Here is a 21,931-nt window from a genome sequence, read left to right as displayed (position 1 = left end):
CTTTTTGCTTTCACCCTTTTAATCCATCTTTCAAACTGTTCGTATGGAAAACTTTAGCTTCTTGTTAGAATGCTGTTGTATAAAAGCTTGGCTTTTTATACTCGACCAGCGTTATTCTAAAAAGCCTTTAAAAGTTTATTACCCTCACCTCCCCATTCTTCTGTTTGCAGACTTTAATGCCAGATTTGTGGGGAGGTGAGAGGCCCATTGACGACGACCTTCTCGCCCAGCTACTCGAGGGAGAAGAACAATCGGCCGACCGTGTCCACAAGATCCCTTTCTCGCGTTCCTCTTCTAGACCACACCCTTCTCCTCCAATGGCCCGCTCCAAATCTTTAGGCAAGAAAAGGCCTGAGTCCGAAAACAGCCCAAATTCTCCTGCCCAGCCTGATTCGCAGGCTAGGGCTCCCTCAACCAGCGGTCGAGAAAATCTTGTTCCTGACCCTAATATCCAAACTAGGGCCCGTCCTCGCCATCAGAATCTGCCTGAAGTCGAGTGGTATACTTCCCCAGCCAGCTCAGTGACCCTGCGGATGGTTGCTAACTGCTTCAGGAAATTCCCTCTCACAGGGGTTTCCATAATACGTCCTGCTGCGGACCAGAGGGCTAACCTCCCCGGAGGTGCAAACAGCGCCTGGTCCCGGTATCACATTGAGGCGGGAGCTTATCTCCCTCTTCATCCCTTTTATGAGGGGGTGGCCAATTATTTCGGTGTCGCTCCCTTCCAAATCACTCCAAACGGATATAGAATGCTGGCCGCACTCTATATCCTGTATAAACTTAAGAAATGGCCAGAGCCTACGCCTCATGAGGTCAACTACCTTTTTGACCTTAAATCCAACCCGCAACAGCACGGAACGGGTTTCTTCCATTTCTGTCACCAGGAGACCAACCGAACATTCCTGAGTGACACTACGCACATCTCGAATGTGGGGCAGTATAGTAAGGAGTACTTCCTTACCCCGGATATAACCAGCCACAACCTGGCCTTCACTCGAGGAGGTAAGTGCTTGTCTTCGACTGGTCGATACTTTTCATTGTGGTCTTCCCTTTCATTTTTCTCAAACTGTAATCTGTTTTTCAGGCCCATGGTTACGTCCGACCCCAACACCAGACATGGTGTTGAGGCCCAATACTTTGGCCAGGATGTCCGACGCAGCAAAAAGCGTCAAGATCCTGGTAACTGAAGAAAACTTGAGGCTGTCTGGCCTCCCGGCTCCTCGCCATGAAACTAGAGGGTCCGTGGTGGACGAATCCACTGCCGAGGGGGTTCCCGAGCAGCAACCTCCTGTGTCTCCTCCTCGGAGGAGGCCAACGAGGGTTACAATCAAGGAGCCCATGGGCAATCCTTCCGCAGAAAGACCTTCTGCTCCCCCAGGCAAGGGGAAACAAAAGGCCAAAGAGCCTATTGTGGACTTGGGAGAATCCTCTGATGATAACGGTAAAGTTATTTCGCTTTTAAATGGTTTGCCAATTCCCTGTCATTTGTTCGACGGGGAAGGCAACTTTACATATACTCCAAAATTAGGGCCAGACTTCTTCATGCCAGATAATGAGTATATGACTAATAGAGTCAATAGTGTAGCGACCAGTAGTTGTAGCTCGGGTAGTCACTTTGTTACCTCTTTTCTGTTGTATACTAAATTTTCATTTGCCTCTTGTCTTATCATTTTCCTGTGTTTACTCGCATGCATACATGGCTACTCCCAACATTTTCGACATGTATCAGGCCGAGGAGGAGGAGGAAGTTCCCCAACTTCAGTGGAGGTCTAAGAGGAGAATTGGTGAATCCAGCCGAGGTCCTCCAGCCAAGAAGGATCGAACAGAAGACCTTCCCCAGGACGCGCCAACTGGGGAAACTCCTGCCCATCCTCCAGCTCCTACAGAAAAACATACTCCTTCTGCCACGCCAAAACCTCCTGCTGCACCCACCAGAGAGTAGATTACTCGGGAAGAAGCTCTCGGGGCCAAAATCTTGAGCCGCACTCTGCGATCAGCCAAGGATCGCCTTGAACGCATCGGTAAAAGCGACCGTATCAAGGATGCAATGGTTGAGGCTGAAAACATGTCGGTCGACCTGATCCTGAACAGGGCCCTGAATGAAATTTCCAGCGTAAGTACTTCTTTGTTTCTCAAGCCTTAGTCTTTTAGTCTTCACGACAGGTTCTAACTCTTTCTTATTTTATTTACAGGCCTTGCTGTCTGCTATTACTGCTCGTACCCGTGCCCAGGCTTCCATCGAGCAGGCTAAGGCAAAGGCCATTGAGAGGCATCAGGTGAAGGCAGCCGAGGAGCTTTCGGCTGCAGAGGCTAGGCACGCCAAGGAGTTGGAGGCAATGGCTCGAGAGAGGGACGCTGCGGTGACCAAGCTGTCAGAGGTTGAAGCTGCAATAAAGTCAAGGCAGCAGTATCGAGATTCCAGCGTGAACCATCTTCGCGAAATCAAAAGGTTGGAAGAGATGCACAAGTCCAAGGATGAGGCCATTTCCACTCTTGAAGGCAAAGTGAAGCAGTTGGAACTTGACAACTCCAAAAATCTGGAGAGGTACAAGAGGACGACGCTCTGATGTTTCTACAACTTCTGGAAACACAATCAGGGTGCCGACTTCAGCTATCTTTCGGAAGACGTCAGGGCTGCCGAGTTGGCTCGCTGCACTGCCCAACTGGCTGAAGAGGAGGCAAGAGCGAGGATCCCTGACTCCCCAAGCCTGGCTGTCGTAGAAGAAGAAGTTGCTGCTGAGGATGCTGCTATCTAGGATGCCTGTGAGGACCCTCCGGCCCCAAATGCCTCTTGAACTCTTTCATTTTTTTTCCTTTTGGCTACACGACCCACGGGTCGTGATGTAAAGACAATATTTTTGTTTTAAACTTTGCTGCACGGGCAGTAAATCTTTTTTCTTTTACCTGAACAATTACATCCAAGCAGTGATGCTTGTGATGTAAAAGATTGCATGATGCTATAATATTTTCATTTATTATAACACTTGTCCGTATGACCGAACTTAGCATAGTACTTTGGCATGATTTAACAAAATATAAAATTTGAAAAATACTCTAAGTACTCTAGCATGCTTTCACTTATTTTGTTCATGTGTTTACATACCTTGCGGGTATGCTTTGCTATCGATGTGCCTTATATGCCCCCCAAGTGATCGAGGAGCTTTAGGTCCTTGGTCACTTGCCTTGACCATGACCTGTTCGAACATTTCTGTTCGTGTGAAAAGATGATACTTGTAATACAGCAAAACAACACACGTAATGAACAAATACTTGTAAATGTAAATTCACAAAGGTTGGCAAGAATGACTGGCTGCGCACAGTCCCTTATAATCTCGTATTAAAAATGGACTAAACATGTCTTTACGAGTGATTCTGAAATAGAATCTTACATATACGAGCGATTAGCCATACAGCGTGGCTAACCCTCTTTGCTAAACTTGTAAAAAAGAGAAAATTATTACAAGCCAGCCCTTTAAAAAGGATTGTTCATTGATAATACTTGCGCAGGTGTTCTCCATTCCAATAATGTGGAACGAGATCTCCGTTTAAGCGTGCAAGTTTGTAGGTGCCCTGATGAAGGACTTCTTCAATCTGGTAAGGTCCTTCCCAATTAGGTTCGAGCACTCCAGCAGTAGGGTCGCGGGTATTTTAAGAAAACTCGTCGTAGCACCAAATCTCCGACGTTGAATTTTCTTTCTTTAACTTTGGAGTTAAAGTACTGGGCGAATTTTTGTTGGTATGCAGCAACTCGGAGTTGGGCCTTCTCCCGTATCTCGTCAATCGAGTCTAGGGATTCCATCATTAGTTGGCTGTTCAGATCCTGGTCATATGTTAGACATCGATGTGAGGGGGGATCTAACTCGACAGGCAACATTGCCTCATATCCATAGGCTAAGGAAAATGGGGTATGTCCTGTTGCAGTTCGGTGAGACGTTCTATACGACCAGAGGACTTCAGGCAATTGCTCTGGCCATGCTCCCTTAGCTTCTTCGAGCCTTTTCTTCAAGGTGTCCTTAAGAGTTTTATTGACGGCTTCGACCTGCCCATTTGCCTGAGGGTGTGCAACTGAAGAAAAGCTTTTAATGACTCCATGTCTTTCGCAGAAATCGGTGAATAAATCGCTATCAAATTGGGTCCCGTTGTCTGAAACTATCTTTCTGGGCAGACCATATCGACAGACAATGTTCTTGATAACGAAGTCAAGGACTTTCTTGGTCGTGATGGTAGCGAGTGGTTCAGCTTCGACCCATTTGGTGAAGTAATCGACCGCTACGATTGCGTACTTTACTTCGCCTTTCCCTGTAGGCAGGGATCCAATCAAATCTATCCCCCATACTGCAAAAGGCCACGGACTTTGCATCTGATTCAATTCGTTTGGAGCCGCTCGTGGAATCTTTGAGAACCTTTGACACTTATCGCACCTTCGTACAAACTCCATGGAATCCTCGTTCATCGTTGGCCAGAAGTAGCCCTGTCTTAGGATCTTTTTTGCCAAACTCTGCCCCCCAGCGCGATCTCCGCAGAAGCCTTCATGCACCTCTTTCATGAGTTCCTTAGCTTTTTCTAGTGTAACGCACCTGAGTAGTGGCATTGAATATCCTCTTCGGTACATTACACCATCGACCAATATGTATCTAGCAGCTCGCCTTTGTAGAGTTCTAGCCTTGTTCCTATCTGTTGGCAGCGTACCATTCATCAGATACTCCAAGAAAGGCGCCATCCACGTATCCTCCATCCGAATCTCCATACTGGATTACGTGGCTTGTATGCTCGGCCTACTCAGTCTTTCTACTGGCACGATGTTCAAGGTGTCAGCATCCTTTGCGCTCGCGAGTTTGGCTAAGGCATTTGCGTTTGAATTCTGATCTCGCGGGATTTGCTGGAGGGTGTACTTCATGAACTGGGCTAGCAAGTCTTTTGTTTTATTTAGGTAGGCCACCATCTTCAAGCCTCGCGCTTGGTATTCTCCCAGGACCTGATTCACCACCAGCTGTGAATCACTGTAGATATCAAGCGTCTTTATGCTCATATCCTTTACCATTCTCAATCCAGCGAGGAGTGCTTCGTATTTCGCTTCATTATTTGATGCAGTAAAGTCGAACCTGATGGCGCAGTGAAATCGATGCCTTTCCGACGTTATCAATATCACTCCCGCTCCAGCGTGGGATTCGTTGGATGAGCCATCCGTGAATAGCTTCCACGAAGGAGTTTCATCTTAAGGCTCGGGCGCTTCAGGCTGTTCGCACTGCTCGCTGTCTGGGAGTTCGGTGAACTCTGCGATAAGGTCGGCCAAGACTTGTCCCTTGACTGCTGCTTGCGATGAATAAGTTATATCGAACTGTCCTAGTTCGACTGCCCACTTTAATAATCGTCCAGCCGCTTCCGGTTTTTGGAGGACTTGCCGAAGGGGTTGGTCAGTTAGAACTGTAATAGGATGGGCTTGAAAGTAGGGGCGTAGCTTTCTAGAGGCAAGGATCAAGAAATATGCTAACCTCTCGATTGGCGGATATCCCAATTCTGCCCCGATCAGTCTCTTGCTGACATAATAGACTGCTTTTTGTACACCTACTTCTTCTCGCACTAGCACCGCGCTGGCAGCAACTTCAGTAATCGCCAGATAAATAAACAAAGTTTCTCCTTCGATCGGCTTTGATAAGATGGGAGGTTGTGCCATATGAGCCTTCAAGGCCTGGAATGCTTACTCGCAGTCTCCTGTCCATTCAAACTTCTTGTTTCCTCTAAGTAGATTGAAAAAAGGAACACACTTGTCTGTTGATTTCGAAATGAATCTACTTAGGGCTGCGATCCTCCTGGTTAAACTTTGTACATCTTTGATTCTTTCTGGCGACTTCATGTCGATCAGGGCTTTTATCTTGTCGGGGTTGGCCTCGATTCCTCTTGAATTTAGGATAAACCCCAAAAACTTCCCTGATCCGACTCCAAAGGAACACTTGAGGGGATTTAATTTCATCTGGTACTTGTTTAACACATCAAAGCACTCTTGTAAGTCCCTCACATGCCCTTCTGCCTTCTTAGACTTTACCAGCATGTCATCCACATATACCTCCATGTTTACACCTATTTGCCCCTTGAACATGTGGTTGACTAGCCGTTGGTAAGTCGCACCTGCGTTTTTCAGTCCGAAGGGCATTACTTTGTAACAATATAAGCTCGTATCGGTCCGAAAGCTGGTGTGATCCTCGTTAGGGGGATGCATGCTAATCTGGTTGTAGCCTGAATATGCATCCATGAATGAGAGGATCTCATGTCCTGCAGTTGCATCGACTAGCTGGTCGATCCTTGGGAGTGGGAAGCAGTCTTTTGGGCAGGCTTTATTGAGGTATGTAAAATCCACGCAGGTTCGCCATTTGCCGTTAGGCTTGGGAACCAGCACTGGATTAGAGACCCACGATGGATAAAATGCCACCCTGATGAACCCATTCTCCTTTAGTCTTTCGACTTCTTCTTTTAAGGCTCTTGATCTATCTTTATCGAGCAGCCTTCTTTTCTGTTGCACAGGTGGAAAGGTCTTGTCCATATTCAGGACATGGCTGATTACTGCAGGATCTATCCCAGCCATGTCTTTATGGGACCAGGCGAAAACCTCCTGGTTCTTTCGCAAAAATTCCACCAGTGCGTTCTTCGTGGTAAGCTCTAAGTTTCTCCCAACCTTTACGACTTTGGTTGGGTCTTTCTCGTCGAGTTGGACCTCCTCCAGGTCCTCGATGGGTCCAACATTTTCTTCAAAATCCCCAAAGTGAGGATCCAAATCTCCATCCTCACTTTGGGCAACACCCTATTTGGTGACTTCATCACCGGATTGGGCTTGTGTATCAACTGCCATCTGCAACCTATCTGAGGTAGTGCTCTTCGGCATTCCACTCTTCACCTTTGTGATCGAGGCGTTGTAGCACTCCCTGGCTTCCCTTTGGTTTCCCAAAATGTGTCCTACCCCCGCGTCTGTTGGGAACTTCATGGCTAGGTGCCACATAGAGATGACGGCCCGTAGATCAACCAATATGGGCCTTCCAATAACGACGTTGTACGCCGAAGGACAATCGACCACTACAAAAGTGGCGAGTAATGTCCTTGTTGCAGGCGCTGTACCCGTCGTTACTGGGAGTTTGATCAATCCGGCTGGGGCGAGTCCTTCTCCAGAGAAGTCTATATCGTTTGATTGCAGGGCTCCAAGTCCTTCATGGAAAATTTCATGCGTTCCAGTGTTGATTTATACAGGATATTCACTGAACTTCCTATATCGACCAGTACCCTCTTCACCATCATATTGGCCATCTGGATGTCCATGACCAGCGGATCGGAATGTGGGAACCTGACGTGTTGGGCGTCGCCATCAGAGAAGGTTATCTCCCCTTCCACTGACTGAGCCTTTTTTGGTGCACGGGTCCTCCATAGTCATCATCTCGATGTCCTAGTCGTGGCGCAGAGTCCGAGCATATCGTTCTCTGGCCTTTCTGCTATTTCCTGCGAGGTGTGGGCCTCCACAGATGGTTAAGAGTGTTCCAGCCACAGGGGCAGGCTGTAATGGTGGCAAGCGTTGGCGTGTGGACGCCTGCTCGTTGCCACCTGGAGCTTCTCGTTGGGAATTTCCCGAGGCCCGTACGTATCTTCTCAAGTGTCCTTGTCTAATAAGGAACTCGATTTCGTCTTTCAACTGGTTGCATTCATTGGTGTCATGTCCGTAGTCGTTATGGTAACGACAGAACTTGGTGGTGTCTCTTTTCGAAATATCCTTTCGAATGGGGCCAGGTTTTTTGTAAGGCACACTCGAACTTGTGGCCTGATAAACCTCTCCCCGAGACTCAACGAGGGCAGTGTAGTTGGTGAACCGAGGTTCATAACGATTACCCTTGGCTCGTTTGTTGTCGGAGGTGGAAGGCTCGTTATACGGCCGTTTTCCACCATTCTTGCCATTGTCGTTACCGTTCCCGTTGCCCTTGTCATTGCCATTAGGTTTGGACCCATTGACGGCTTTGCGCGGGTTCGGAAGCCTTCTTATCCTTGCCTGAGGGATTTCCATCGTCGGCAATGGCTTCTTCGAGCTTGATGTAGCGATCAGCCCGGTCCAAAAATTCTTGGGTAGTTCTCACTCCTTCCTTTCGAAGACTTTTCCAGAGGGGAGAACGATGTTTAACTCCTGCAGTTATGGCCATCATTTTGCCTTCGTCTCCGACCATTTTCGCTTCAGCTGCTGCTCGCATAAAACGCTGGATGTAGTCCTTCACTGACTCCCCATCCTGTTGGCGAATTTCAACCAACTGGTTTGCCTCGGTCGGATGCACACGACCTGCGTAGAACTGTCTGTAGAACTCCCTTACGAACATTTCCCAGGAAACTATGCTTGCAGGAGGGAACTTAAAAAACCATTCCTGCGCTGCTTTAGAAAGTGTTGCAGGGAAGATCTTGCACCGAGTGTCTTCGGACACTTTCTGAATGTCCATCTGAATTTCAAACTTGTTGACATGGGACACTGGGTCCCCATATCCGTCAAAGTTTGGGAGTAGGCATTTTGAACTTGCTGGGAGTTTCGGCATTAGCTATCCTTTGTACGAAAGGAGTGCCTTTCCTCCTATCGTGGTCGATGTAAGAAGTTCTTCCCCCGACCAGTTGCTGCACTGCCTGGTTGAGGGCGTCTATCTAGGCCTGTACCGCGGCAGGAATCACTGTGGCCTCTGTTGCTGGGGGGACATTCTCGCCATGTCGCTCACGGCGATCGTTGAGTACATCTCTTAGGTCCTCGTCTCTTCTCCGCTGCTCGCTACCCCTGAGCCGGTTGAAGACATTATTTTGTCTGGGCTGCCCCCCAGCGTCCCGTCTGTTGGGTTGTTCATCTTGAGGTACCTGGCTCCTGCATTTACCTCTTTCTTCGCCTCTCTCACCGGCATTCCCCTTGCCTGAGTTGGCCTCATTATATCCGTGGCCATCTCTGAACCTTGACTGGCTTGGTGGGATCGACTGTTCCCTCTATTCCCGTCTCTGGCTGAAACGTCCCGAGCGTTAGAGGGCGGCCTGCGCTGGTCTTGGTGTCCCTGTGCACTATCATGCCGTGGGGGACCCCGGACCGCAGAGCCTAACTCTGAGTCCCTCCTGTTACCAGGAGGGTGCTGACCTCTATTCGGTGGGTTTGGCCCATCATCCCTACGGCGTCTAGGACTGCGAGGCTGATGCTCGGCCCTATTCTGCCTCTGTTGCGGGGGGTTACCCCGAGCAGCTTGGGATGGTGGCTGCACCTCAGGATCCAGTGGGACATCGTCATGAGGCATCTGAGGCTGCTCGGGCCTCTGCAGACTTGAAGGCTGGATTGGTGGGCTAGGCTTGGGACCCCTCTGAGGTGGCCCATTAGAAGGTTGGTCAGGCTGCGAAGCGGGTGCAGCCTGATTTCTAGCCAGTTGCAAGGCTGCCTCGAGGGCTGCCATGGCTTCGCTCTGGCGGCGGTCCACCTCCGCCTGCCTTTCGCTCAATTTCGCGCACTACCGTTCAATCTCTTGCTGCTGCCGCGCCATAACTTCAGCGGCAGTCTCTTGACTGGCTCTCAGACTAGCCAGCTCTTCCTGCAACGCGCCTAGGGTACTTTTCAATGTTGCATCATCCATTTCCTCCTCCTCAAAGTCCAGTTGTGGCTCATCCTCGGCCATGCTTGCAGGAGGAGGAGGAGGTGGCGGGTTTGACGATGCAGCGGCGGCTGCCTGTCCAGTTTTCTTTCCAGCTTTCGCCATTAGTTTTCTCAACAACGATAAACCAAGCTCTCAATGAAAGCACCAGAATGTTGACCCACGATTTGGCCAACTGACACGGAGTCAGAATATGCTTGATATGAATGAATGCGTAGAGAAAAACGTAATGACAAAAGTAAATAAGACACAGTATTTTATAGTGGTTCGGCCCCAAGATCTGGTAATGACCTACGTCCACTTAGACTGATATTGATCTAAGAATCAAAGGAGTGATCAAAGAACAAGGGTTCAATGAGTTTCACTTACCTCTGAAGAACAATACAATATTGCTAGGAGAATTACTATAGTCTCTAATGATTCAAAAGCCAAAAGTCCCTTCCTTGAGCTATCTTTTTCTATTTATAGGCTCAAGGGGGATTACAAAAGATTGTTACAGATATTCTCTCCTGAATAATCGGATATCCAGGAGATTGTGCGAGATAAATTCAGGATTCACAAAGATCTTCTCATAAATGTTGTTTTGTATGTGGAACTATCGACCAGGCTGGTCACAGGTAAGAATGGTCCGCACTACTTCTAATGTGTCTTCTGGTCGATACTCTAGCAGAACGTTTCCAGGTGTCAGCCACGTGTCCAGGGATCACTTGCCACGTCATCAATGCTAATTTTTTGGATAACAGAATATTTTATGAATAAATTATGAATATTAATGTGCTAAATATTATTCAACATATCTTAATGTTTGAATATAATCTAAATATATCTAGGAAAATTATGGAATATACAACGTATTTAAAATTATAAAGTCATACATATAAAATTAAAGATAATTATACTTAGAATAAATCTGCATGAATAATAACAAAATAATCATACAAATTAGCATAATTAACTATATGTACGAAAATAAATACAATAATTCCATATATATGCTTGGCAGAAAATATCCATGCTAAATAAGACAATAAAATCATTTATTAATTTGGTGAATTAATAAAATAATTACACAAACTTAATTGTAAAACAAAAAGTAATTACATTCTTAAAATAACACAATTATTTAATATTGCATGAATAAAAGAAAATAATCATACAATAAATACACCAAAATCAAGTAATTGCTCATTTTAATTAATTTCCAAATATATAATATACAAAAATCATATGTTTTAATTAAATTGGAAAAAAAAATAAAAATGATATTTGTTGTCTAAATAAGTATTAAAATCAAGAAAATAATAAAATTCAAAAAATATATCAAAAAAGTAATTTTTCGGAAATTTTCTTCAATTTTTCTTTTATTTTATATTTTTTTAAATCCGCCATTGGGAAAACGACGTTTTCCCCTTAGAATTGTCGTAGGACCTGTCAAACGACGGGTCATTTTTTCTGCAGTAGAGTGGAAACGACATGTCATTTCCCCAGTCTTCTTCCTCCAGTCGGGTCGAAATCTACCCGGTTTCTGCGTGTGGGTCGAACGGACCCGGTTCAAAACCCGGTCGGAAAAATGCATTCATATGACCAAAATACCCGTTTCAAAGCCCATATCACACAAAAATGAATAGATAAAGAGATCCATGACATTATATTGATTAAACAAAAACTAAAATCAAGGCTTTAATTTAAAAAAAAAATTGGCCATAAACGGGTCCGAATGAAAACCTGGATGGAAAACAACGATTTTCACATCCAAATTCATAGAGTTATGCCCATATTGGTCCGAAACACATGTCTAAAGAGATTCATGTAATTATAATGCTTAAAGAATAACTCAAATTTGATGCTTCAATTACAAAATGGTTTTCGACCATCAATGGTTTCATGAAGTTTTCAAAAGTTGTTTTGGGTTTCAAAACTAGATCTTTATGCATCAAATCATTAGAAAACTAAAACTAAAGGAACTCTAATGACATTAAGGTTAAAAAATAGATTTGAGTAAAAAAAAACCAAAAAACTTTTAATCCTTCGACGATATATATATATGAATATGAATATAGAGACATATATAAATCAAATAAATATATATATATATATATGCAGATAAAATTACCAAGGCAGAGATAAGTATGTCGGCTGATACCAAATGTTAGATAAAAATAAAATGTATGCACATGAACAATTCTATACATGTAGGCGGAATTGATATATATATATATATAGATTGAACATATATGAAGAGAGGATCAAATATTATATACCTCCAGCCATTGCAATTGATAACCTCGATCTAGCTTTAGATCTACAAAAGAAAACAAATAGAAGTTAGAACGAGTACACAACCTTCCAAGCTCTCACTAACTCTTTTAGATAGAGTTACTGATAGTCAGAATGAGTAGTGAGCTTGGGGACTGGTACTCTATATTTATAGAGTGAGACCTACCATCAGAGTCTCTGCCATAGATTGAGATATTTTCTCAATCAGTTGGGATATGCAAAATTGAGTAACAACAAAATCAGGTAACAAATAATGTTGACCATTAATTAGAATATTTTGTCAATAAATAAAATATTGACTCTGATATATTAAATCAATTAGTTGTAACAAATTGATTTCATATACCATATAAATTTATATTCTAACAGGCCGGGCATTGCTTCTAGCAGCAAATTTGGCAGGTTCTCAATCATGTAGGAGCTTTGTATTTCAAAGTGATTGTATGTTTGTTTTCCAAGCCCTGACGATTCGAAACCACTTGGAGGTAACTGTTTTGGAATAAATAAGAACGAAATTCATAGGCCTATGCACCTACTTATCTCATTGGGAATTATCAAAGATTCCAAGAGAAGTGAACTACATGGCCCATAACATAGCGAAGTATGCTCTTCATTTTGGGTTGGAAGGGAACGTTGATTGGAAGAACTGAGACACTTCCATCCTTAACAACTATAAGGCTTGACACTCACCATAAGAGAGGATGTTTAATGAGGGGTGCTTAGTGAGTTGGTCGTTAGTTTTCTTGCTTTAGTTGTTGTGTGTTCAGTTTGAACCTTTTATTAGTGTTTCATGTTAGTAATTGTTACTCTACTTTAATCATTGTTTTATGATTTTTACACTCGTTTATCTATAGTATTTAGTTAAGATTGTTTGTACAGAAGTGCCTCTCCCTATTTTCTGTTTTGTCTATCAATGGATCAGTGTTTCCCAAAATTAAAAAGGGAATTAAAATATTACATAATAAATGCAAATATTGGTCAAACTCTAAATTTAATGAACAATATCTCCTATTTTTTCTCTGATTGGATTAGCGTCACTAAATAGGAAAGAATCTCTTGATTCATGGGATTCAGATAAGAGCATATCTTAGGGACACACTTTATCTTGCTCGATGGTGTCGAGCTAAAATACTGGGACTAACCTCTGAATCAAATGCGAAGCATTGATATACTTCTTTTGACGGTTATCTCGAGCTGAAAATAATGCGAATTTAATACTTGAATCAAATTGCATATGTCATTGTAGATCTAAGTTACTGTCTGTCCTTTAGTTCGCAGCTTCTTGAAGCTTGCCTCACAGTTTTGCTAAGTGTTGAAAAACTAGTATTTTGTTGTATTTGATGCTTCCTAGAATATGCGAGCTAAAATTAGGGATGGAAATTTTCCTGCGGGGACCTGCTCCTTATGGGGCGGGAATTCTCCGGCTTAATAGGGAATGGGGCGGGGACGGGGGCCATTTTCAAACCCCTAAGGTTAAACGGGGTGGGGACGGTGTAATGCCTTGGATAGCTAAAACCATTAGACTATGTATTTTCAATAGTGCAGGACTTACTAATCAAGTTTTTTGGACATAAATGTGTTACTAAGGTAATTAAGGGATTAGGGTTAAAAGATTTTGATCATAAAGTAGTTGTGTCTCATTAAAAAGTAAGAGTTTGTACACGAGATCCCCAAAAACGTGTTTACAAGGCAATTACAACCCTCAAAATAATTACAACTGAAGCTAGCCTAAGTGGCAGAATACAATTTGGCTCTAGTTACTATCAATCCCTCGATCGTGGCGGTCGAGCAGCTGCTAATGTACACACCACCCCCAAAGCTCTCCAACTCACGGCTGGTCCAACTTTCTCTTTCCCTTACCTGCACCACATAGCACCCGCGAGCCAAGACTCAGCAAGAAAACTTAATTCAACAAGCACAAATAAGCAACAATATATGCATAGTAAACTTAGATCAATAAGTTTAGTCAACAACAGAATATAAGAAATAATCTTAACAGTAATTTTCAGCTCAAACAAACACATAGACCATTCACATCAATTAATATAATTAGTTAAGCGCAAGCAACACTTCTGGTTATTGTATAATGTTCAGGCTCAACGCCCTTAGGCCGAGTCCTCTGGTCTTATAGTCGACCCCGACACGCTTAGGCCGGGCTGCATTTCGCACGCTTGGTATCGGCCCCCGGCACCCTTAGGCTGGCTTTCAAACTAGATATAATCACAAATATGCATTTCACATCAAGCAATCAAAGGCAACCTATACAAGCATTCCTATCCAGATAATCTCAGATATATTCACAATCATAACATACTCGTTAACAGGGGTCAAAGATATAAGACAGTCTCGAGTGCGATCCTCAATCCCAAGCCTTAACGGTAACCCTAGTCACAAAGCAATAATGGATAACTATTAAAACCTAAACCAATTAAAAGCTTTAAAAATAACACACTAGCCTTCGGGACCTCGAATTCTACTAAACCGAGTAGTAGATTCCTTCTCGAGCACTTAGGTTTAAGTTCGCGAGCCCAAAAATCTAATTTGGCTAAGTCTGCCTAGGCGGGCCGTGACCTGGCCCTAAGGGTCGTGACACACCTCCAAGTCATTGGCTCCCAGCCCCTAAATTCCTATGGACACGCGTCATGACTTGGCCCTTAGGGTCATGACACACCTACGAAACAGAGAGCCCCCCAGGGCTCCAAGGTTCATGTAGGCCACGACGCGACCCTGTGAACCCAGAATTCCCAGCTCCTTCCAACGTTTTCCCCCAAACCAAAGTAACCATAATTCAACTTAAACATGTACTAAGGCCAGAATTGAGTCTAGAACCCTCAATAACATATCATAAACAACACATGTGACCTATAATACTAGTTCAAACTACCTTAAATCCCAAAATCAGAAGCTAACTAAGCATCCCTAAGCACATCCAAAGCCTACCCATAAATTCAACAGATCAAGGTTTATAATCTTACCTCAGCAGTAACTTTGATCCTCACCTGTCCCTTATCTTGCTCCTTACTTCATTCCCCAATTCCCTGTTGGGAAAACTTATACATGATCTTGTTTATTTTCATGTAAATCATATATTAAACATATTAATATAAGATAATGTAAAACATGTTTCTAAAATTGAATTCAAACAAAAACAATGATAAGAATACTTACATTATATGTAGCAGAATGAATGAGTCCTTCCTTCAGTTTCTCTAACCCTTGTATCCTTTCTGTTGCAGAGTATTACCAAGAAATTGAACCGTTCTTCAATTTTCTTCACATCCTTCCAAAGTATCCTTAGAATCACTTAGACTAGGGTGGGAAATTCTCAACACATGAGATAGATACAGAGAGAAGAAGAATAGAAGAAAACAAATTGAGGCTTAGAAAAGGACTTATCCAGTAGAGGGAATCTAAAACCTACTAGATCTTTTGATCTCCTCAGAAACCAGTGTCTATCATCTTTTTCAACTCTCGCTAAGCATTCCTTTTATAGAATCAACTAGGCCATTTATTTTAATTAAAAAATCAATAAAATAATAGCCAATTAACAGCCCTAGGTCAAAATTCTCATGGGCTTTGGGCCCGTGAAATTTCCCTTTTAATTATAAACCCATTGGACTTGAAATTAAGGCTTGTATTACTTTCTATTGATTTAATTCATTAATTAATTATTTATAATTTGAACCTTGATTTAAACTTATTTATTAGTTTATATACCGATTTATCTTAATTAATAAATCAGCCATAATTTCTCTTTTCTTCTCTAAATTATATAACTCTATGAAACTATCCAAAATTGACCTGGTCAACTTTGATAATTCTAATTGACAATTAAATCAATTAATTGAGACTATCTAGATGATTTTATCCAAGGTACAGTGGGGACCGTGGGCCTATGAAATCAAGCTCCAATAAGTTATCATAAATCTAACAAATAAATTTACTAACTTATTAATTCCTTGTGACTCCACTAAAGACTCAGAATTGCACTCTTGAATTCATAGAATGCTCTATAACAAATATAGATACGTTATTAATTATCCATTGTTACAACCTAATTGTTACTCAATCCTCTATAGACGGTCTACAATGAGATGGGACTGAAATACCATTTTGCCCCTCATTGTATTTTATCCTTAAACCACTTAGTTCCTTATAAATGATATTTCAGTAAAATAATATTAATTACTGAAATGTGATCTCTATCATTTAGCACCTTGAACCAAACTAAAAGGAAACTATCGTTTCACTTCTTCATCAGAAGCTATAGATGTCCATATCTATAATTAACACTCCCACTTAATTATACTACCAAGTTCCCAAGATGTAAGTATGGGCTAGTCCGTAGGGTAAGCTGGTAACGAACAAGTTAAAGAACTCAAATAATACAATCAGTTAGAATACTAACAACTCATAATTGGGATTGAATTCACCTATGGTCAACTATATGATATGACTAGAATAGATAATAACGGTATGTTTACTTATCCTATCTACTGTCAATATTGGTCCAGTTCGATGTAACAAATACATTCGATCTTATCTACTTTGCTAATGTTTTGGAAAGAACTTAACTGTTGTAACGCCCTGGATAGCCAAGACCACTACACTGTGTATTTATAAAGGTGCATGACTTGCTAATCAAGTCATTTAGTTAAAAACGTGTTGCTAAAACTATTAATGAGCTAGGGTTAAAAGGTTTTGGTCTCAAAAGATACTTTTCATATAATCCAACATTTTACACAAGGGATCCCAAAAGAAACAACGTTTAAAAAGTTAGTTTACAAAATTTCCAGAGTACAATTAACCACTGGCCACTCTAAGGGCAAAACAGACATTTATGGATCTCTTGTTCCTATCTCCTCCTCAACCGTGGCGGTTGAGCAGCTGATCATGTACATTCTGCTCTCAGAGCTCTCCGAATTAGGGCTGATCAAGCTTGCCCTTGCCTTTATCTGCACCAAGAAGCACCCGTGAGACAAGGCCCAGCAAGAAAACATAACATTATATAACAAACGATGATAACAATTGAATAACTCTTTTAGCACGATCATACACTTAACATACCACACTAATCACATAACACATATATATAACCAAAGATTCAACCAATCAACACTCAGCTATTCAGCATGACAAATCCACCAATCAATGATAACAATCAAATCGCATGATAATCAGGGTCGACACCTTAGGTCACACCCTCTGTTTACCCCACTGACTCTGGCCCGCTTAAACCGAGCTTAGTGCATAATAAGGTGTCCTTAGCTACCAGTGGCTGAGCCGCGCCCTGTGCGCTAAAGTAAACTCCGGCACTCTTAGGTCGTTTGTTTACTATTTACATGGCATAATACCATCCTCTATAAAGCATACAAAACAGGGAACCCTTAGTCCCATTATAAATTCACAACCGGGTGCAGTTTTCTTACCTTTAGTTTCAAAGTGTACTGGTTATGCGAGATGCCTCTTGAGCACGATCCGTTTCCCGAGCCCCTAGCTTATACCTAGTCACAACCAAGATAAGGGATACCAGAATTGTGATTTGTAAAAGCGTTACATACAGCGTGTTGCTCAGGTTCTCTCTCTTCCATGGCGAGGCGGCGAAAACCTGGGCTGAAGCTTGCCAAATCTTCTACCTCTTCGGAGCTCCCTTCATCTAATGGTGAGAATTCTGACCAAAATCGTTCAGAAAAACCAGTGATTGAAGAACCAGATGGAGTTGGGATTACGGAAGAACAGGAAAGCAATGTTCAGTCCTTGGATGTTGGATCGAAGGACCACGATCTTGATAAGCATCATGAAACAGCGAACTGGGCTGCAGAAGTCGAAGAGCAATCCTTCCAGGACTCAGCTAAGGAAACTTGGGCTAAGTTTCACGACTTAGTTCCCTCTTATGGTGGCACGATGCTTCACTACTCAGAACCATATCAGAAGGATGGCCAGATTGTTGCGAAATTGGATTTGGAGGAGGTTGAAGTAGAAGCTTCTTTTTGGAAATTTGCGATAATATGCGTTGTAATTGGGTAAAATCCTCCTCTAGCAGTGTTTGAGGGTTTTGTGAAAAGGATTTGAGGTAACCTTGGCATTGTGAGTGTTGCCCGAATGAATGCTGGATTTACTATGGTGAAATTCAGAAATGAGGCAACAAGGGATCTGGTGTTAGAATCAGGGGTTGTGCATTTTGATAGGAAACCTGTTGTTCTTCGGCCTTAGACCACTGATATTGAGTCTCTGAAATCCATCAAATCTGTTCCAATATGGGTTAGGTTGCCTGATCTGGGGTTACAATACTGGGGAGTGAACTGTTTGAGTGCTCTAGTTAGCACAATAGGTAAACCCATTATGATTGACAAAATTACTCAGAATCGTTCTATGATTAAATTTTCTAGTGTCTTAGTTGAGATGGAGATTACTGATACACTACCGAAATTCATTAGCTATTTTAATGAGAAAGGGCAAATTGCGGAACAGATTATTGAGTATGAATTGATGCCAACAAAGTGCTCAAATTGTAAGAAGTTGGGTCACTCAGTTTCTTCTTGTAAATTTGTTTCTGAAGCTGTTTGGAGGAAGAAAGAGGTGAAGCAAAAGGAAGGTAACATTGGTAGTTTACCAGATCAAGAATGGGTCAAGAAGGTGGATGGCCAAAATGAGCATAGCTCTGAACCTATTCTGAAGGATAGCTCGTCTGATGCTGGTCCTTCCAGATCCTCTCAGTTAGCTGAAGACCAGGTTTCCTCTATTCCAGTTGAGGATAAATGGATTTCTCCAAAACCAACAAGAGTTAAGAGGCATGAAGTTCAGGTCCTTGTTAAACAAGCCATAAATCAATTTAGTGTTCTCCAAGAAGGTCAGAAACCAGCAATTACAGTCCCAATCAAATCAAATACTCATGGATTGTATCAACATAATGAGTTGGAATGTTAGAGGGATGAATAAGGTGAATAAACAGAAGACTATTCTGGATGTGTGTAGGCTGAATAAAGTTGGGCTTGGGGCTCTTCTTGAAACAAAAATCAGGGTAGTCAAGCTGAAAGAAGTTATGAACACCATGTTTTATGGTTGGGAGTTTTACAGTAGTAAGGTTGTGGAAGGTAGAATCTTGGTGATTTGGAATGCTAAAATGGTGCAGCTGGAAGTGTTACAAGAAAGTGATCAACTATTACACTATCAAGTTAGGTTGCATAATCAGAATTTTTTCTGTATTACTTTTGTTTATGGTTCAAATAATTTGGAAATGAGGAGGTGCTTATGGATGGATTTGGAGCACTTGTCTGGGCCTAGTAAAGCTTGGATGGTTCTTGGGGATTTCAATGCAACTTTTAATCCTAACGATAGAATGGGTGGTCGTCCTATCACTTTGAAAGAAATGGAGGATGCTAGAAAATGGTTAGAGCTTGGTTTGGTGGAAGAAATGAAGACCATGGGTCCGTTCTTCACTTGGTCTAATAATCAAGAAGGTGGGGCTCATATTTTTTCTAAGTTGGGTAGGGTGTTTGTTAATGAATCTTGGCTAGATGATCATCCTTTAGCTTCGGCTGGGACTCAGTGGGAGATTGGTTCAGATCATTCCATGATTTTGATTAAGCAGCTGCCAGCTATAAGGGTGGGGGTGAAGCCATTTCGTTTTTATAATATGTGGATTTCTCACCCTCAATTTAGAGAAGTTGTTCTTAATAACTGGAACCAGCCTTTGAGATTTTCTGGCAGGGGTTTAGATCAAATTAGTTGGAAGTTAATTCGGCTCAAGCATACCCTGAAGAAATTTAACTGGAAGATTATGGGGGTTGTTTCGTGTAATTATGAGAGAAGCAAACTTGAGTATCAACAAGCTCATTCTAAATGTCTTGCTGATCTGTCCAATAGAGTGCTTTCCATTGAAGACCGAGAGACTTATCTTGAGTTTAAGAGGCATGAGAAGTTATATGCTAGCTATCTTTATCAAAAGAGTAAAATAGATTGGTCAAGGTTTGGGGATTCCAATTCCTCTTTCTTTCATGCCAGTCTAAAGAAAAGAAAGTTAGCTAATAGGATTGTTTCATTTGTTTCTGCTGATGGAAAAATTGTTGATGATTATGATAAAGTTACAGACCACTTTCTGGTTCACTTAAAAAAATTTATGGGTACAACTAGTAAAGCTTCAGGGGTTATTGATTATCAAGCTATCTGTTTTGGATCTGTTTTGAGCAGGGAGGACCAGCTGTGTTTGATTAAACCTTTTACTATCAAGGAGGTTAAAATAGCTATGTTTAGCATCCATTCTCTCAAAAGTCCAGGTCCGGATGGGTTTGGGGCTGGCTTCTTTAAAGCTTTATGGAAGGATATTGGTATGGAAATTGCTTGGGCTGTTCTTGATTTTTTTGAGACAGCTATCATTCCTCACTCTTTGAACAGTTTTTATTATCTCTAATTCCGAAAGTTGATCAACCAGTTAATGCTTCTGAGTTTAGGCCTATTGCTTGTTGCAATACTTTTTATAAATGCATTTCCAAAATGTTATGCAATAGACTTAAACATGTGCTTCCTGCTTTGATAAGCCAGAATCAAGGGGCTTTTATTAAGAATCGCCTTCTTGTCATAATGCTCTTATTCTCCAAGATTTGCTAAAAGGTTATAATAGGAGAAATATTTCTCCTCGTTGCCTTATGAAGATTGATATAAGCAAAGCTTATGACTCAATTGACTGGAATTTTTTGGAAAATCTTCTTAATGCATTGTGCTTTCCGAAGAGGTTTATAAGATGGATTATGGTTTGTCTCAGGGGTTCTTCTTATTCCTTGGTTTTGAATGGAAATATTCAAGGGAGGTTTCAAGGTGCTAGAGGGCTTAAACAAGGAGACCCTATTTCACCTTTATTGTTTGTAATAGTGATGGATTACCTTACTAGATTGTTGCTAAAAATTTCAACGGAGAAAGAGTTCAGGTTTCATCCCTTATGTAAGTCTTTAAAGTTGGTTAATCTCTGTTTCGCGGATGACCTTCTTTTGTTTTGCAAAGCTAACCAGGATTCAGTCAGACTTATACAACAAGTGTTCACTGTGTTTGCTAACTCTTCGGGTCTCACTATAAATAAAACCAAATCCAGAGTTTACATAGGTGGGCTTGATGCAGGGGAGAAAGACAAATTGCTTCAGGAATTTTGTCTATTAGAAGGGCAGTTTCCCATGAGTTATTTGGGAGTTCCCTTGAGACCGACCAAATGGAGGGCTAGTGACTGTGATATTCTGATTGAAAAAATGAGAGCTAGGCTGAAAGGGTGGTCTAATCATCACTTATCTTATGCTGGCCGGGTTCATCTAATCAATTCAGTATTGTTGGGGATTCGATCCTATTGGATGAATATTTTCATTTTACCTCAAAAAGTTGTGAAAGCAATTGATAGTCTGTGTTTGAAGTTCCTTTGGGGTGAGAAGGATAATAGAAGTAAAATGCATAGGATCTCTTGGGAGCATGTCAGCAGACCTAAATGCTTTGGAGGGTTGGGGTTCAAGGATAGCTTTTCTTGGAACAAAGTAGTGATGGCTAAGTACTTTTGGGCAATCTCTTCCAAGCAGGATTTGTTATGGGTTAAATGGGTTAATGATGTTTATCTAAAGGGTGATTCAATAAGGGAGTATCGTTTAAAGCAGAATACCAGTTGGTATTGGAGGAGAATCATTAAGTTGAGCCATCTCTGGTCTGGTTCTGAGATGAATGCTGCGGTTAGGAATGGAAAAATCCATCTGGGCACCCTGTATTCGATTGTGTTTCCTGGTGAGCTGGTGCAGTATGTAAAGGCTGTCTGGTGTAGACTTTCGGCTCCAAAGCACTAGTTCATTCTTTGGCTTGCAGTGAACTAGAAATTGAATACCAGAGACTGGTTACAGTCCTGTCATATCCCTCTCCTTTCAGTTTGCTGCCTAGTTTGTGGTCAAGAGGATGAGAATCATACTCAATTGATTGTGTCTTTTCCAGAAAAATTCTCCTTGCTGTCCAGGGTTGGCTGAGAGGTTTATCTTGGCCGGTTCAGTTTAGAAATTGGATCC

The 21,931-nt window shown here is 42.2% G+C and overlaps 1 protein-coding gene across 1 annotated transcript; it reads left to right on the top strand.

The window, feature by feature from the left end:
* The first annotated feature begins 18,837 nt into the window (after positions 1-18,837).
* LOC133832477 (uncharacterized) lies at positions 18,838-21,718 on the top strand. The gene is made up of 2 exons (XM_062262816.1): positions 18,838-20,299; positions 20,517-21,718. Exons 1-2 carry the CDS (start codon positions 18,838-18,840, stop codon positions 21,716-21,718), a joined length of 2,664 nt encoding a protein of 887 aa, XP_062118800.1.
* The last annotated feature ends 213 nt before the right edge of the window (positions 21,719-21,931 follow it).

This window comes from Humulus lupulus, chromosome 4 (genome assembly GCF_963169125.1).
Source record: "Humulus lupulus chromosome 4, drHumLupu1.1, whole genome shotgun sequence".
In the NCBI taxonomy this organism is placed as follows: Eukaryota; Viridiplantae; Streptophyta; class Magnoliopsida; order Rosales; family Cannabaceae; genus Humulus; species Humulus lupulus.
Note: the sequence above shows the minus strand (reverse complement) of the source record. Positions and strands in the feature narration are given on the sequence as shown.

Excerpts from the sequence above, each read along its gene's own strand:
- LOC133832477 (XM_062262816.1), top strand. The coding sequence starts at position 18,838 with ATGAATAAGGTGAATAAACAGAAGACTATTCTGGATGTGTGTAGGCTG. Across the intron at positions 20,300-20,516 it reads CATTCCTCACTCTTTGAACA|GTTATAATAGGAGAAATATT; the intron begins GTTTTTATTATC and ends ATTTGCTAAAAG.